Source organism: Acanthisitta chloris, unplaced genomic scaffold (assembly GCF_000695815.1).
Source record: "Acanthisitta chloris isolate BGI_N310 unplaced genomic scaffold, ASM69581v1 scaffold8080, whole genome shotgun sequence".
In the NCBI taxonomy this organism is placed as follows: domain Eukaryota; kingdom Metazoa; phylum Chordata; class Aves; order Passeriformes; family Acanthisittidae; genus Acanthisitta; species Acanthisitta chloris.
The window spans coordinates 49662-67870 of record NW_008651027.1 but is presented as its reverse complement, the minus strand read 5'-3'; the positions used below and the strand labels follow the sequence as shown (position 1 = coordinate 67870).

The 18209-nt window shown below is 40.8% G+C and overlaps 1 protein-coding gene across 1 annotated transcript; it reads left to right on the top strand.

Moving 5' to 3' along the window:
- Positions 1 to 885: 885 nt before the first annotated feature.
- CTSC (cathepsin C) lies at positions 886 to 17427 on the top strand (the record flags this gene model as incomplete). Its single annotated transcript, XM_009071347.1, has 6 exons — positions 886 to 1031; positions 10079 to 10245; positions 10663 to 10818; positions 12833 to 12948; positions 15666 to 15797; positions 16542 to 17427. Coding segments are annotated over 6 exons (1220 nt in total), but the record flags the coding sequence as incomplete, so codon positions are not given.
- Between the last annotated feature and the right edge of the window lie 782 nt (positions 17428 to 18209).

Here is an 18209-nt window from a genome sequence, read left to right as displayed (position 1 = left end):
GGCTTAACGTGCGTTCAGCAGCGCGGCCCTTTCGCTGCGCCACCGCTGCGTTAACGCTGTTACTGCTCCACCTTAGCGCTGGGGGAGTTCTTTCTGTCGCTTGTTTCGGTTAGGATCTGACTAGGCCTCTTCGCGAGCCCCGCTGGCTCACGCGGGCTCGCTGCCCTCCTGCACAGGTGCCTGCCCGCCCAGCCCAGCCCGCCCTGGCAGCAGCTCCTCCCGGCAGCAGAGCCTGGGTGACCTCTGAGTGGCCCCTGGGCACTTCTGGGAGGCCAGAACTGGCAGCCAGGGGAGCCTGACAGCCCCGGGAGAGCTGGAAATACCATTCCCCTCGAGGGGATGGTAATACCGGGGAGTTCTGTTTAACGATTGTGTGTCAGTATTATTTTAAATACAGTAGGTACATTGCATTTTCCTGACTGATCTGCTTTTTTTGATGAGACAAGTGGCAGTAGCAGCAGTGGAGGGGAGGTGAGTGGTAGAGTCAGGGCACTGGTGTGGAGCAGTGTAGGATGGGTGATGCCTTATTCCAGATGTTGCAGGGAGAGAGAGTTGTGCCTGAGTCACACAGCATCCAGGTCCTGTGTAGCTGTATAGCAAGTTATGTTTAAATAAGCTGATGTTTCCCAGTAACAGGTGTTTGGTGCTGCTGCTAATTAAATGTACAAATACTGTCTACAGTGGAAAAAATGAACATGTAGATATACTGGCAGATAAGTGAAGCCTCTGAAATGTGTTTACTTAGTGCCTTTTTGCAGAAGACTATTCAACAAGGGTATTTTAACATCTTTAGGAGTCAAATCAATGTTACTGTATTCTTTGTACTCTATTCTTATTTTTCTCTTCCACACAATAACCATGCCATAATGTTTCTATGTCTTTCAGGGCCTGTGGAGAAAAAGGTGCTTGTGAATCTTCAGAAGTTAGACGTGGCTCAGGATAGTCTGGGCAACTATGGTTTCTTCACTTTAATTTACAATCAAGGCTTTGAAATTGTGATAAATGACTACAAGTGGTTTGCATTTTTTAAGGTCAGTTAACTTGGTGAGTTCTGCATCACTGTTTGTAGCTAAAATGGCCTGTATTTATGCTCTTCTTCAGTTCCATAATGCCATTGTGGGTCAGTTGGAACACTTGATTATCTTTGGCTCTGAGGTTTGCCTGGATTACCAGAGAAAGGATACTTTTTTTTTAACATGGGGAAACAGTTGACTGTGGCTGGGTAGGGAGCAGAGGGAGGGAAGAGATATTTGTATTCCATACTGGGCATAATCTGAAAAAATTACAGATGCTGCTGCTTTCCCTTTTGGGCATGTTTAAAGCAATTGAAGGCCTTCATGAAGCTAACTTTTCTGGCAGCCTGGAATTTAATTTTTTTTATAGTTTTATTCTTGACACTGTGGACCCAAGTGAAATAGCAAACACTATTACTTTTATCTTTGCTCAAAGGTGTTCTCAAATGCATGAGAGCCATCTGTTCTTGCTGGAGGATTTATAGGATCTTTAAATTTTATTTCAGAATACTACTTTAATATCTAAGGAATCTTTCTACTGCCTATAATTATTCTTTTGGAGTAATACTGTTACCTCCAGCCCCTGTTAATGACTTCAGATCAAGCTGAAAACAGTGATGGTAGGCAGGGGGTAGACAGCAGAAAACTCTCTTGTTAAGGAGTGCCCTGCTGCTGCTCTGAGTGGCATTATGAATATGAAGGGTAATTCACTAATCACTGCAAGATGACATTGCTACCTGGGAGACAGATGTTTTGTGCAGTAGGACTGCTCAGTTGGTGAGTGCAGCCCTGGACAGGAACATGTTTCTTGGTTGTTTCAGGTAGCATGGTCTTGTGTCTGGCTTCACATGAGTTGATAGGTAAACAGCCAGGCCTTGTGCAAGCATAAAATCTTTGAACCTTGGCTAGCAGTAAAGAGGGTGAAGAAATGACTTTTGCTTTAAATTGTCTTTCTGGGAGCCATCATAGATGGTTTACAGCAGCTATTTTAAAGTCAGTGTTTTCAGATGTTAACAAAAGTGAGTGATCCATTCTTCCAGAAGTATTGTAACCCTTACTGAGTAGAATGATGTGTAAGACTGCAATCTCACTGCAACTTCCTTGCAGTTTCCTCTGTGCCAGTTTGGGCTCATGTAAGGCAAAGGAATGTAGGTGGTTTTACATGACTAACAGGAAGTTTTTTTACCTGCTCATAGCTGTATGTTAACCCCAGTAAGCAGCAAAGCACCACTCAGCCACTCACTCACTCCCCCTCAGTGGTCTGGGGGACAGAATCTGAAGGATAGAAGTGCAAAAACTTGTGGGTTGAGATAAAGGTACTTTAATAGGTAAAGCAAAAGCTGTGTATGCAAGCAAAGCAAGATAAGGAATTCATTTGCTACTTGTCACCAGTAAGCAGGTGTTTTAGCAATTTCCAGGAATGCAGAGCATTATGCATAACTGCTATGTAAGAAGGCAGATGCCATGATTCTTAATGTCCTGTTTTCTTGTTTCCCAGCTTTTATTTCTGTGTATGACACTATAGCATGGAATATACCTTTGGTTGGAGTCAGCTGTCCTGGCTGTATCCCCTCTCAGTTTCTTGTACACCCCCAGCCCACTTGCTGACAGGGCTGTCTGAGGAGCAGATGAGGCCTTGGTACTGTATAAGCTCTGCTTGGAAAAAACTAAAATATCCCTGTATTATCAACACTGTTTTCATCACAAGTCCAAAATTTGTCACTTACATGAGCTACTATAAATCAAATTAGCTGTCAAAATTAGTGCGCTCTTGTAACTGTAAATTTTTAAAATAAGACAGAGCCTTGATCAAAAGTGAAGTGTGTGAGAAATACCTGATTGACATTCTCATCTGTATAAGACAGCAAAATTAAATTGCCATGATGTGCACTCGTAGGTTTGGCAGGCACTATAACAAAAACTGTGCAGATTGAAGAGTAATATAACTGAGCAGAATTACTCTGAAGCTTCTCAAGTAGGCACACCTCTATGAACTTCCCTACAGTGTGGGGGGGTGGGGTGGGCCTGCCTCAAAAGTAGCAGGAATTGCCTCTTATGAGGGCAGCAGAGCATTGTATGTTGTAGTATTGTCCATGAACTGAGGTTTGAGATGTCATCTCTGGCAGGTAGAATTCAGCAGTCATCGTTGAACATATCTGAGGAGAATATAGTTGAACTAGCAGGCTGGGAATCCTTAGGCTGGTATTTTACACTGAAATACGGAGTTCCTTTACAGGGTAGTATGCTGAGCAGTGAAGCAGGTGCTGATTATCGAACTAATTCTTAAATGTGGGGATTTTAATTGTAGAAACAGCAAAGGCCTGCTCTAGGATGTAAACGGATCTGTTAGATGCCAACTTGAAGACAGCTGAGAGTCACTAAGTCACTGATTAGTGTCTGAAACTGTCGCAGATTGATAAATACTGATTTAGTGTATTGCATTGATTTTCAAAAGCAGTCTTAAAATAATATACCAAAACCATTACAGAATGATTTAGGCTGGAAGGAATTGCTGGTGGTCATCTGATTCATCTTGCTGCTCAAACAAAATGAGTCAGTGATAACACCTGAGCAGTAGCAACACACAATAGCTTGAATGTCATGGTCATGAATGTGTCTTAGGCCTTTGTAAGCAAATGGATTAATTGTTAGTTTTGCAGTTGCCGTTGGTAGGAGAAATGGCAGCTTCTTTGGCTCATTGTTCAGTACTAGGAATTCCATCAACAAGACATGTTTAAATTAGACTTCTTTCCTAAAACACTGTATAGAGGATTAGAGCCCAATTCAGTTACCCTCTCTATTAATTTTGCTGCTGTAAAGGAAACAACAGATTACCAAGATGAAAGTATAATGGCTGAGAAGCACAAGGAAATACCATTGCACTTAGTAAATGCATTTTTTGCTGCAGACAGCTACTTGATGTTAGGCAACAACATGCAATACTGTATATGTTTTGCTTCACAACTGTCAGTGGGGATTTGAAAGGGGGAAGTAGTTCCTTACAGACTGCTTGACCTCATGACATATTTGGTTGTGCTTACCTGTTCGCTTTTAATTCAGGAAATAGTGCATTACATATGAAACAGAAATGCAAATTTCCTAGTCCTGGTATAAACTAAAAATGTGGTTTCATCTTTCAAATGCAGTTTATGCTCTTTTAGGACCTTTTTGATTATCTTCTACTCTGAAGCTTCTAGGGGACAAGCTACTCATTCCATTCAATGTAGGCTTCAGAGGTTTTTGAATGTTTGCATCTTGTTTAAAATACTCCTACCATTTGCACCTGAAAGTAACGTAAACAGCAGACTTCATTTGCTTAGTGCTGGTCATAATTGAGAAGCCCTTGGAGTAGAAAGGGTGAACTACAGTGCTAACTGGCAAGAGCCTTCCTCCCTAGAAATGCATTGAGGGGAAAGCACAAAAGCAATCCCTTAGAATATTGCTTAGCCTTAGTCATTATTGAGTATGTGGAAAGTCATAAGACAAAATTCCCTTGAAATGCATGGAAAGCAAGACTTGATCTTGTCAGTTTCTTGCTCTACAGCAAGAAGGTACAGAAGTAATAATATTTAATATGGAGCAATTTGGTATTGTTTTTACTACATGGTAAAATTACTTGGTTTCACTCTGAAATAACCTTCCACTGTGAACATTGTTCTGGAGTTTACTGCTTGATTGTGGAATAACTTCTTGGTTCATGGAGTAGTTTGTGGTGTTGAAACAGCTATAATGCAGAAAGCCTTGCACATCTCCCTCCATAACAGTTGGTTTGGCCATGTCAGGAAAGTGTTTATTCCTTAAAGGCCTCTCACAAATTTCAAGTTCTGTTTGTTGTGCTGCAGTTATAATATGTAGCAAAAATCTCATCATGGTGACAGAGCAGTTGAAATGTCCTGATTTATGTACTATGATCCTGTAACACTTTCCTTATATTCTGACATTGAACAGAGGATGGAGTTGCTAGGCACAATGAACAGCAGTATTTAAGCTAATACACTGCTTGATGTTTCAGTCATAGAAGTGCCACTGGTGCTAATTGAACTTCCAGCGTATTTTTCTTAATGTTAGAGAATTAAGCTATTAATTACTGACAAGGCTTGTGGCTTTATCAAAACTGCTGTACTGTGTGGATATAGACACAGCCTGTTTGATGGTGCATGTTTCAGTGAGTTATTTATAGCTTTTTGTTCCCATGGCTCACTAAGCAGACACCCGCTAAAACTTCCATAGGGCCTCGTTGCCTTTGCAAGTTATTTGTTCTTTCACTTGAGGTCTGTGAGGAAATGACTTTATACACCAAAAGAGTGAATTGGGTGAACTTATCAATGTGTTTTTTCCTCAGTTTGCTTTAGTATCTGAAGAAGCTTTAACAGTGTTTTACTTTTAGCTATTGTTGTACATAGACTTGTCCCTTAAAGTTTGCAAAGCTAAGTGCAGCCTCCCACTGCATTCTTGCATTCTGCTTCTCACAAGTCATAGTTAGTCTGCCTGGTGTTTGTTTGCAGTGCAAAATAACTTGTTTTATGGGCATGCTCTTATTTAATGTGTGGTGCTGAAACATCTTTTTACTGTACTTGGTTAGTGTACTGACTCTTGGCAGAAGCTTGTGCATGTGCTTCTGCTGGATGATAAAGGATTCTTTAGGGCTGTGCAATATATAAGGCTTTAAAGACTTGTTTTTCTTTCCCCAAAGGACAGCAAAAGAAATAGGACAGCATAACATAAAAAAAGCTAGAGTGAGGCTGAAAGGGAAGTTGAGGCCAACTTATTTCAATTATTTTATATCTGTTCTCTCTCAAAGTAGTTTAGCATTAAATAAATACTACAGTCTCATAAGCTTCTCACTGTTTGTCCCTTAAGTGAAATGGTACTGCTTGTGACTTCTGAGATGTCCTTTAGCAAAGAACAGAAGTCTGGCATTTTTTCCTATTGAAACACTGTAACTAGTTCACCAAAAAGAAAGAAGATTACCGAATATTCCACTACTGAAGTTACTAATCTTTTCCAGACTGACTTGGTGACATCTTTGTCACATCTTTTTTTTTCTTCCCCAGTGCTCCCAAATTTGGCTAAAATCAAGGGCTACTGTTCTGAAATAACCAGCCTAGATAAGTCACAGCAGTTAATGTTTAAATTTCAGGGTATGGGAAAAACCCAAAACCTGAATGCATTTTGTTTCAGGTTGCTAAAGCAGAAGTGTTAGAACTGCTAATGCTATTTAATCATCCTGCAAATAATTGAAAGTCAAGTCTTAACCTGTCTTATTTGGGCTTTCTTAACTGGCAGTGTGCACCTGCTGCTACCCTAAAGTGTAAGTTTGGAAACATGAATCTCAGAATTGCAGAATATTCTCTAGAGTAAAGAAGATGCACTTGTAATTGATATTTGCTTGCATTTCGTATCTGGTAGCAAGATGCAGTACTTTGTTTTGGCAACATCATCTTCTGTACTTCTGTACAGTAGGGCATCTGCAAGTATGCAACTCTGTTCTAATTCACTGTATGCTTCCCAGATTAAAATGCATAGGCACACTTGTAAATTTGATAACAAATGAGTGGTAAGTCTTTCCACCAAGTTTAATGTATAGGGTAGTCCTGCCTCCTGGGACTCAAGGTGACCTATTGCTCAGGCATTACTTAAATTGACAACAATAGATGTAAAAGATGAGATGGCAGCCTGTCTGTAGCGCTGCTGAATCCCTGTTAAAATGCTGTGTCCAGTAAGATCTCCATGCTTTCCTGCTTTAATCATAGTGAGATGAAAAATTTCAAGAAAGCTTTAAACAATTCGTTTTTAGCAGGACCAGAATTGAATGTGCAGTTGAATTGTGTCATGATGACCAATAGAGGAATGACTTCATTGAGTGTACTGCACTGAAAAGTTTACTTGGCTTCAGGTATGTAACAGTAAGCTTTGATGTTTAGGTACATGAAGCCTTTTAAGGTTAAGGTTGGAGTGGCTTGGCTAAACCCTGGCATAGTTTTCAGGCTTAAGAAAAATATGATTTTTGAAATAGAATTAAAGCTTAATGTTTTCAAACCTCAGAATTCGAACTGTGAATACAGTTTGGGTGCCTTTCTACAGGAATTGTCCTAGATTGGACATATCACTGGATGGAGTTTACTTAATGCTGCAGATGTGAGCACTGGCTGATGAAATTACCACATGTAACAGACCACTGCAGCCATGCTACTAGCTCAAGAATGAAAAGCTTCATCTTAAGCCTGCAGAAAAAAACCGCATGTAGCAGTTGTCCAGCAGTTGCTGGTGATCACAGCTCTGTGACTGTTGTCCTCCATGAAGGATCCTGTTCTGGGATAGGTTCTGGAGGTATTTTGGGTACTGTGCTGGCAGCTTCAGTTAGGTCTGACATTGTAATTTGCATCCACCTGAGTCAGCTGTTGTTCATACAATGGGGCCATGTCCCTGTATGACTGTAAGTTGGGCAGATGTACACATAGTAGGTCCTCTAAAACTGGTACAGTCAGATTTGCTAGATCTAATCTGTCAGAGCCCTTCTCTGGTAGGAATAAGAAATGCTGCATGCAGTTTTAGCAATGTTATACTGATTTGATGGTGTACCTTCTGGTGGTAAGCAGTGGGTGTCGTTGTCATAGCACCAATGATGATGCTACCCCATTTTAGTTGTTCTTGCATGTGGCCCATTGAGGAGTTAACTGGCTTGTAGAAATTAAGCATAAATATTGGAAAGCAAATTGGGGCCTTATGAGTGTATTTTCACTTCCTAGTTCACAATGCTTCTTGGAGTTGAAATTCCCTTCATCTTGGTATCACTGATGTGCTAGGGTCTCAAAGTCTCCCATGTCCTTTCTTAAAGTCAATTCAGTAGTAGCTTACAGTCTGCTAGTCTACAAAAAGGTAGCTACAGAAGATTCAAATGGCTTAATTTTAGACTTCTGCACAGACTGACTGAAATTGGCTTTTATGTCTTGTTTATCTGGAAGCATTGTCACTGACTGTCCCCTCACCTCCTTCCTAGTTTTGCTGATATGTTCAAATTGAAAGAACAGTATAAGAAACTTGCTAAATTCACTTTCCCAATAGATGAGTTGCACAAAAGGTGTGAATGCAATTCTGGTTATCTTTCTATGTCTTTGAAAAAAGCAATGAATTTAATCTCCTGGAAAAGGAGAGGGATTTTTAGGAGAAAAACAGCAAAAAAGGCATGGTGGTGTTTTATTTTGCTGGTTAGCAAATAACTTCCTTTTTTTTTTTTCATGAAGATGAGTCCCAGATCTGTGTTACTTGTTTTAATTCAACATAACTCTCCATGCTAGGCAGTATCTGTGTCTGATTGTTGCAAGAAGCAGTCCTGTGCCACTAATAATCTTCACATATTCAGATTGAAGGCCTGTATTTATCAGGAATGGTTGTACTTGGTCTTGTTATAATCTGTGGCAGCTTTTAGATGGAAAAGACAGGTATTAATTTATGCTGTCATGTAGAGCCAAATAAAGTGTTCTCACAGTAAATTACAGATGTAAAATCACTAACCTGTTGCTTTGGTAGTGTCTGCATTTCTAGCACTGCTGTTGTGAAGAGGGTGTTTCCACAAAAGTAGTTTCTGGACCTTGCCCTTGGTGCTTGGCCAAGTGTAGTTATTTCCAGTATTGCACAATCTTGCACAGTAAGATTGGATGAATAGAGCAAGGCAACAGGTCAGCCTTCCGGTGCCTCCATCCTGCAGCAAATGTGCTTGCCTTCCTAGAAATGCAAGGGTTTAGATATGATGCCTCTGCAACCTCCAGACTGGGGACAAAGCAAATTCCCATTGTTCTAAAGCAGTCAGAGGATTAACTTAATTTTACTCCTCTGATTGATAAACTTAATTATTTCACTAGATGTTCTCCTTTGGATTTCCACAAAACCTCAACATAGTCACAAACCTCTCAGTCTCTTTGATTACTTTTTTCCATCTTGAGGCATTTCCGTCACTGTAAGCCGTCACCTTCTTCAGTAAAGAAGCTGAAAAAGCATTTTTATTGAAACATAATTACAAAATCCCCATATCCTTGTACATGAGCAACTCAAATGGGATGGGGATTTAATGAAGTGTTCTTGGACTAGGAAACTTGGATTCTGTTTAAGTGATTTCTGTGATTAGAAGAGTAAATTTAAAGCTTTTGTTGCATGGCGTGTTCAGACTCCTGTTTTTAATACAAAACAGGCTTTAACCTTAAGAGATGAGTATTGAATAAAGAGACATGCAAACCTCCTGAGACATTCTGCTGTCAAAGAATTGCTAATCCAGGAAATTTATATAGACACATTTTACTGAATATATTAAATTATTGATCATCTTCAGTGGTGAAATAGGAAACTTGTGTGGCTCGAAAAGGAAGTATTAGGACTCAGGACCTGAGTCTTTAGTAACACGCTCCTCACTGCCAGCTTCAAATGAGTTGCCCACAATAGATGATCATTTCTTACTGTTTCATTTTGATGATTCAGGTCAAATTGTTTCTTGATGCTCTACCATCACAGCTCAAACATAGTTGGCGGAAGTCTCATCCTTGGTGCAGATTTGTAAAGCAAACATAGTACATAAATTTTATATAATTACATTAAAATAGTGCATAAATTATAAAGCAAAAATAGTACATTTCTCTGAGAGGTTACTGGGTGAGAAACTTGCCATCTTCCCTCTGTTTGGGTCTTGGAGTCTCAAACTTTTGCAGCAGTCCAGGGTTAGCTTGACTAGTCACATATTGGGTGCAAGAAACCTCAGGGCCTTGAAGAGAAGCATTGAGTACTGAGAGGTCTTTTAGATCTTACTTAGAAAGTAACTGTTGAGACCAAACAATTAGCACTTGTTAGTTGATACTGATCCTAATACATGCTTTGTTGCTAAAAGTGCAAGTCACAACCCTATTGTCTTTTGGAATGATTTGATAAATATCGGTTTCTTTAATCTGCTTACCTTTGGAGTATATATTTGGCCGCTTCCTCTGAAAAACAGGCAAGAAGCAGCTGAGTGGGTGGGAGCTACTGCTATGCTAACAAATGCATCTATTCAATACAAACATAACTTCTTCTCATTACAGTACAAAAAGGAAGGCCAGAATGTAACCAGCTATTGTAATGAGACTCTACCAGGATGGGTACATGATGTACTTGGCCACAACTGGGCTTGTTTCATTGGACAGAAGATATCATCATCTCCCTCAGATGTTCACAGAAATGAGCTACCCCTGCAGAAGCCCAGGGGAAGGTAAGCAACAGATAAGTGACTTTTTATTGAAATGAAATGTTTGATAACTGTGCTTCAGGTTTCAGCTAAAACTATATGGAACAATTCTGTTATTGAGGGCAGAGTTAATGCCAGTGATAATGTTGGAAATAAACCTGAATACACACAAACAGAGGACGACGTGCCTGTTACATTGCATGGTTTCTCCTTCAGTCTGTGGTGAAGCTCAGTTACAAAACTTGTATGTCTAAGGAAGATGATTATATCTAGTCAGTTTCAAATTTTAGAAACCTTGCCTTGATCCAATAATTCCATGTTTCTTTATCAGTACCTACCAGAGGACACTTCCAAGTTAGTCTTTTACACAATCAGTTTAAAGAATACGTTTACTTTTCAATCCCAGTCCTTACTGCTTTATTTGGTTGCTTTTGTTTGCAGACTTTCAAGCAGGCGTTATGTGCACAACTTTGACTTTGTAAATGCTATCAATGCTCACCAGAAGTCATGGAGAGCAGCAAGATACAAGGAGTATGAGCATTTTGCCTTGGAAGATCTAACTAGAAGAGCTGGGGGTCTCTATTCCAGAGCTTCAAGGTACGAAGACCTTTTGTTTTGCCATAAACCCCACCCCACTGCTGCCAAGAGTCTGCTTGTATTTGTCCTGGCTCTTCCCAACTGTGTTTTGGCATGTAGTTCAGATGTTTAATCGAGTTTCAAGACTTTCCAGCTCAAAATCATGGTGTACCTACATGTTTTTCTGATTATTCTGAGCATCTGTTGTCTCAAGCAGCTGAGACCAATAGGGTCACTTACCCTTTACTCTTGTCCAGTAACTTGCTGCTGAATTCATATGTGCAGGGAAGAACTGAGGAGTCTCAGTTGTCATCTCACTCTTGTGTCTATTCATCAGCTGCTTATTATAATCAGGAGTTTCTGCTTGTGCTTCATCCTGGTTTTGCTAGTTCATAATTGTAATTAAAAAGCAGTGAACTGCATTCTACTATTAAACAGGAGTATTGGAGGGAATTCCCTGGTTGCTTTGATCATTTGCCATGCCTACAACAGGGGTCCTGTGACAGGAGTAGTGTCTCAGTGAAGAAGTGTGAAAGTAGCCCTGAGAATACCTTCAGGGTCTTGCAGATCGCTTAGCAGAGAGTGCTAAGGGGGTGGATACGTTATCCTCTGCGTTAATTTGAGAACTAGAGTTCTTCGATCTTAAGATTGCCTTTTTTACAGTTGTTTTACCTTTGTATTTTTGCTTTTTCCACTCTTGGTATTCCTGTGAGTAGGAATGCTACTTACTTTTCCAAACTGGCAATTGTGTGTTTGTAGAAGAAGGTCCTACTATACAATAAAACTGCTGATTTGCATGGGAGTATCATACAGATCATCATGATTTCTTCATATAGACAGAAGTCACCTTGTAGATGGTCTTAAATATAGAACCTATTTGGAGGCTCTGTTGCACCCATACAGTGCCATGACAGTATTTTGTTGTCCCTCTCCTGCTTTCAGAAGACTCCAGTGTCTGGTGTTTGTGAATGGCAACTGAGGGCGAGCATAAGATCATGTGAAAGCTGAATGCAGGAAGCTCTTGGCTTGCCGATGTATGAGCATCACTTAGCTGCAAGTGGTAGATGAGGACAAGTAACATTCAGTGCTTCTTGAGTAGTTACATTAAAAACTTGCTCCAGAGAAGTCTCTGGGGCAAGTGGGGCTGCAGTTAGCGAAGTGTTAATGTAAGCCATGTCTGTCTGCTGTTAAGCAGTCTGTAGTTGCTGTCAGTGCATGCTGCCAAGGTGAAGTGCCTTCTGCGGTCAGATGTTCTACATATGAGGTGTACAATAGCTGTAGCAGAACTGTGTTGCTACAGTCACTGAGAATTACATCAGCATTTTAGATTGGTGCAAAAGTATTTGATCTCAGCAGCTTGTGGATGTTAAGAAAACTTCCCTGTCCAACCTTGTGGGAGCCACTCTGGCAGTCACTCTCTCAAACGCCTGAGCTGAGCTGGGACCGAGGCCTCTTCACAGCTATACCCCACACTCACACAGACCAGGTGTCCTTACCAGCTTGACTCCAGGTTTTCCCACAGCAGTCTCAGAAATCCTGATTATTAAAATCAGTTAATCTTGGTGCAATAACTAACTAGCTAACAGAATAACAGCTCGAGCTGGGTGCATCCGATGAGGGCTGGACTTTTATACGCTTTCTAGGATGGGGTTTGCCGGCTCTTGCTGTGTCTGGTCACCTGGCCGGGCCACAGGTCCCCGTGCTCTTTGTTACGCAGAGTTAAGCAGTTCACGGCCTCTTGCCTGGGGCTCCTCCACCCAGAGCTCAGTCTGCAGCTGACGCTGCAACTTGTAAACCGAGCTGCCTGCATTCCTCACCTTTGGGTAGTTAATAATTTAGGTCCCTCAGGGAGTGATTTGGGTAGGTCTTGCATCCTGCTCAAACTAATCTCTTAAGATTGACACCCACTCAGTTTAGATGGAGATTATTTCACATGAAGTGTGAAGTAAGTCCAACTAGTAGAAGCCAAAAGATGAAAACTTGTTTCCTTGCCTAGAGTGTGATATGTTTCTCAAAAGCATTTTCTCCTCTTTAGACCAAAGCCTGCACCTCTAACACCGGAGTTACTCAAAAAAGTTTCAAGCTTGCCAGAATCTTGGGACTGGAGAAATGTGAATGGTGTCAATTATGTCAGCCCTGTTCGGAATCAAGGTAAAAATAAATAGATCTCTGAATGAAATGCTCTAGAGCTCCTTTGACACACTTTATTTGCTGCTAACGAGGTTTTGTCTAGTCTCTAGCTGTTGACAAGATTGCACCTTGACTATGAATAACGTGGAAACTGGGTGGTGTCCTGGCTAGCAACACTGCCAAAATAGGTGCTGGCACTTTCTGGCTTATTCAGACAGCAGTGTAACTTGCTGGAGTGAAAGCAAATTACCACAGTACCTGCATAAAGACAGCTGTCAAGTTTTCTCCCAGCAATCTCAGTCATGGTTTTCTGCACACTGTCTTGCACCTTGACTATGAATAACGTGGAAACTGGGTGGTGTCCTGGCTAGCAACACTGCCAAAATAGGTGCTGGCACTTTCTGGCTTATTCAGACAGCAGTGTAACTTGCTGGAGTGAAAGCAAATTACCACAGTACCTGCATAAAGACAGCTGTCAAGTTTTCTCCCAGCAATCTCAGTCATGGTTTTCTGCACACTGTCTGAACTGCATCTAATTCTCCCTAATCCCTGCTGATGGCAAATTATCATGCAGCTTTAATGAATAAATCCATGAAAATTGTTTATACTGCTTCTAAATCTTATCACCCTGATAAATTTAGGAGTTACTCAAAAAGCTGAAAGAGGAGGGATTAGTCACTCTGAAAATTGTGGACACTGATAAATATAGAATACCAGTAAAAATAATATTTTTTTCTAAAGCCGAGTGATAGAGCATTATTTAGCTCAAAGTAGGCTTAAAAGGACACCATGCTGGTATAAGTTTATTTTATAGGGAGTGCTTTTATAGCATTGTAGTATGAGATACCTGAATTAGATAGTTACATAATGGAGGCCAGGAGTGAACTCAGTTTATATGTCCCTTCCCTGTGCCACCATTTCCGAATAAACTTACATCAACTGATAGCTATCTGGTCACAACTTCTAGGGGAAGGGAGCATAACATTAGCATGCTGGGGAGGGGATCACTTAAGTCACCAATCCCTCATTTATGGCTGAGTTCTTCTGCCAAATTCTGCCAGCTGGACTTCTGGGAGCAGAAGAAGCACGGGAAGGCTTGTGGGAGTTCTTGCTCACAAGCTGATACATGTACATCGCTGGAAGATGGCAACAGGAAATTATATGGTCCTGTGTAGGTGTGAGTCCTGTACTTTCTCCTGGTGTGAACTGTGAATATCCTGAGGGCTCTTATACCTTCCAAACAATTGAACACTCAGTTCTAAACTTGCCCTTTCTCCACTGTCTTGCTTCAAAATTTCTCTAAATGAGAACTAGTCTGTTTCCAATAATAAAGCTTCCTACACTTTTCCTGTAATCTAAGAGTCCATGCTGAGCATGTTAAATGTCTGTGGAATATGCATTCTGCTCCATCAAATTAGAATTTTAGCTTTCAGGCTTTAAGTAAAAAGAAAACAAACCCCAAACAAAACCACCAAAAGAGGTCATTCTATGGGCCTCATAAATGTCACTGTGATAGCAGGAAAGAAGTTTAGCAGCCAGCCACTCCATCAGACTTTGGACTGAAATGGTTGTGCAAATTCTATTTTTCACATTTTTGCACACAGTGTTCTGCAGTGTGGCCCATCTCAGATGCTGTGACTTTACAGTGAGTGGGAGGCATCTTTCACTGCTTCACTTTGCCCTGCTGGGCAAAGTGTGTTCATGTTCAGGCTGATTTTGCCCCTTCTCTTTAGAGATACACGTAACTGAGTGAAGGTGCAATTTCATGATGTTGCTTTTGTAATCACTCTGCTTTTATACACCTACACAGTTCAAGAGAAAGTATTTTGTTTTGTTCCTCAAGCCTCCCTCATTTTCATAGCTCTGCAATATTTGACTTTCCCACTGTCAGGAAACAAAAGGAAATCAGGCACCTTGGTGGCAATCAGTAGATAAAATAGGACCTCATCCAAGTAATTATTCTTCCCTGTGATGCTTGTCATTCCACTTCCAAAGGTTTCTAATGTATGAAAGGAAGGTCCTGGGGAGTGAAGAGGCCTAAAGCTAGAAGCAATACTAAATTTTGATGCGAAAGTAAGGAGATTTAACTCTGCCAAGAAACAGAAGGGAAATTAAGGTGCCTCTGAAAAGCCAGTGTACAATCACTTGCCCTTGGGAAGCAAGGATGAAGCTGAGATGAATCCACTACATTAAACTTGCTATCTATACCACTAGACTCAAAACTCAGGTATTTTAGGGGTAGCTGTAGAGGTGGAATATTTTTCAGCTGTAAATTACAGGACTAAATCCCTTGGTAGGTTGAAATAAGAACAATATTGCATTCACTTCAAACAGTTCATAGTATATGTGCTCTACAAAGGGTTTATAGTCTGAGGCAGTTGACTGGGCATTCTGAGCCATGCTAATATGGTCCCTGTAGGTTCATTCTGAAGGAATAGCATAGTAGCATAGCTCTTAAATGGTGCAGCTGAAAAACACAGAAGAGCAGTATATTGTCTCTTACTCCTGAATAAGCGCTGTTTCCTCAGCAGTTGTTAGCAGTGGGTTTTGAATTGCATGCTTAAAAGCTAAATGTAGATTTATAGGTTTTGTTCTTTCTGTGTTCAACTGCTAATCAGTGTCTGGTAGGCTTTGACTTTTTTCAGTGGACTATAGGAATAGTTATACCTGATTATAGGAGACTAGCATGTTTATGTTACTGACTGCTCTTTGTGGTTCCTTTCTCTGCCCTTTCTCAGGCTCATGTGGGAGCTGTTATGCATTTTCCTCCATGGGCATGCTGGAAGCAAGAATCCGTATCCTTACAAACAACACTCAGAACCCGATCTTTAGTCCCCAGCAGGTTGTGTCTTGCAGCCAGTATTCTCAGGGTAAGTATGCTGCTGTATACAAAGATAACTTTTAAGTAAGGATAATTCTGCAGAAGGAGATGGTATAGTAAAAATTTCCATACCTTCCCCATCACTCACAATTTAGTTTTTTTCATAAAGCATTTGGCAGACTATTTTTTATAGTACTTTTAAAAAGACTGCGCAAAAAAATTCCAGAGTTGTCAGCCCACTTCTCTGTAGTGACAGGATTGAACCAGGACTAGGTGACCTTATGCTGGGAATGTTACTGGAATTTAGGTAGATCTACCTATGAGATGGGGAATATCTCAGGTGTAGGGCTCAAAATGTATCTCAATTGCAATGCATATCTGGAAAGAAACTAAATATTCTCCTAGTAGCATACTCAGAGGGAAGAGGAGCATATGGGGAAGGGGGAGATGAGTAAAAACAATGACTGAAGCTTTCTAGATGACAATATCCTTGTTAGGGCAGGTCTTTGTACTGCCTGAAACTAACTGCTCTCCCTGATGGGGATTGTCAGGAAGAATTGGATGAGAAAGTGGTCAGTATCTTAGTGTTCACAGTATTGCTCCCACAGATGTGATTTTTGTCTTGTGCATTTCAAAAGGTTAGCTATGGCTAACTGGAATGTTAGGATTATCTGGATCACTACAGTATATATTCAATACTGTATCTGAAAGTATTCCAAATGATTTGAGTTAGGAGAATCTCTCAACTCAAATAACTCTCCAAGGGAATAAGCAGATGTTTTTGTTTGTTTAGGTTGTGATGGTGGCTTCCCATACCTCATTGCTGGAAAGTATGTCCAAGATTTTGGTGTGGTGGAAGAGGACTGCTTCCCTTACACAGCCCAAGATTCTCCATGCACTTTCAAGCGCAGCTGTTACCACTACTACAGTTCTGAGTACCACTATGTTGGTGGTTTCTATGGAGGTTGCAATGAAGCCCTGATGAAACTTGAGCTTGTCCTGCATGGGCCAATGACTGTTGCCTTTGAGGTTTATGATGATTTCATGCTTTATAAAGAGGGGATCTACCATCACACTGGGCTGCAGGATGACTTAAATCCTTTTGAATTGACCAATCATGCTGTCTTGCTGGTGGGCTATGGTACAGACCCGGAAAGTGGTGAGAAATTCTGGATTGTGAAGAACAGCTGGGGCACCTCATGGGGAGAAGGTGGTTACTTCAGAATACGCCGTGGCACTGATGAATGTGCAATTGAAAGCATTGCAGTGGCTGCAACTCCTATTCCAAAATTATAAATGTAGAGAACTGCATCCAGTGCCTTGTCCCCAGCTCTAAGAACATACCGGTTGTTAAAGATTCTGGTGAAAATCCGTCCCCTAGCTTGAACAGTACAGCTTTAATGAATTTTTCCAGAGTAGAGCAGTTTCCCTGTGTGAGAGGATGAACATTGTTAACTCTGCTCTGTGCACTGAAGACTTGCCCTTGAGTCTCACAGTAGATCACCTAGAAAGCAATGGCTGTTTTGGTAGCTGTGGTGATTAGTTATTCATCAGTGTATAATACATCTTCAGTTACCAGTTGCATTCTTTTTCATGGACAGTCTTGACCTTCAGATCTCAGAGGGTAGCGTCTGCTATGATAATTTGTAACTGGTTTGAAAGGACACTGTAGTGCCTTACTTCTCAGAAATCAGGAAGTCACTGCAATTTAGAATGTGTGTATTGGGGAGGGCATGGGCAATTACACTGATTAAAAGGAAATTTTTAAGCTTTTAAGTGTCCTGCAAAAACTGCATGTCAAACCCTTGACAATAAAAATGAATTCTGCATTTCTGGCTGTTACTGAATGTTCCAGTTCTCAGTTTTATTGCTGTGCTTTGCAACTGATCATCTCAGTTCAATAAAAATCACCCCAGTTTGTACTCATGGAAGAAGTTGGTTCTTTTGATGACCTGTCTATGAGTTTTGAGCTTCCTGTCCAGAATGTTTTACTTTAGCAGGATCTAAACTCATGGGAAAGGAGGAGAGAGGAGGTGGACCAGAATCTTAAAGCTGAAGATGGAGATTATCACCGCAGCATGAAGCAAGTTGTCCAGGAGTCTAGTAGTCCTTGCTGTGGATATGGGACAATTCATTGAGTAAATTGGCTAATTTCCCAGTAATCCTACTTAAGTCCTTTCTATTAATCTGTTGCCCTATTTTTTTCAAATATAGACGATAGAAAAATAGTGTTGAGAGAAGTGATTGCAACACTTGAAATTAATGGCTTCTTTTGAGATGAAACTCGGCTGCAACACAGTTCTTGGTTCACACAGCACTGGTCTTTGCCGTTCTCTGCCTGAGTAAACACGAGTGGCTTAGTGGTGAGTGCTGGTTTCATGGGTAGAAGAGGACTTCTTTAGTAACCTTCTTGTTAAAAAGTGACCAAAGTACTTAGTATTTTTCTATGCAAAATACATTC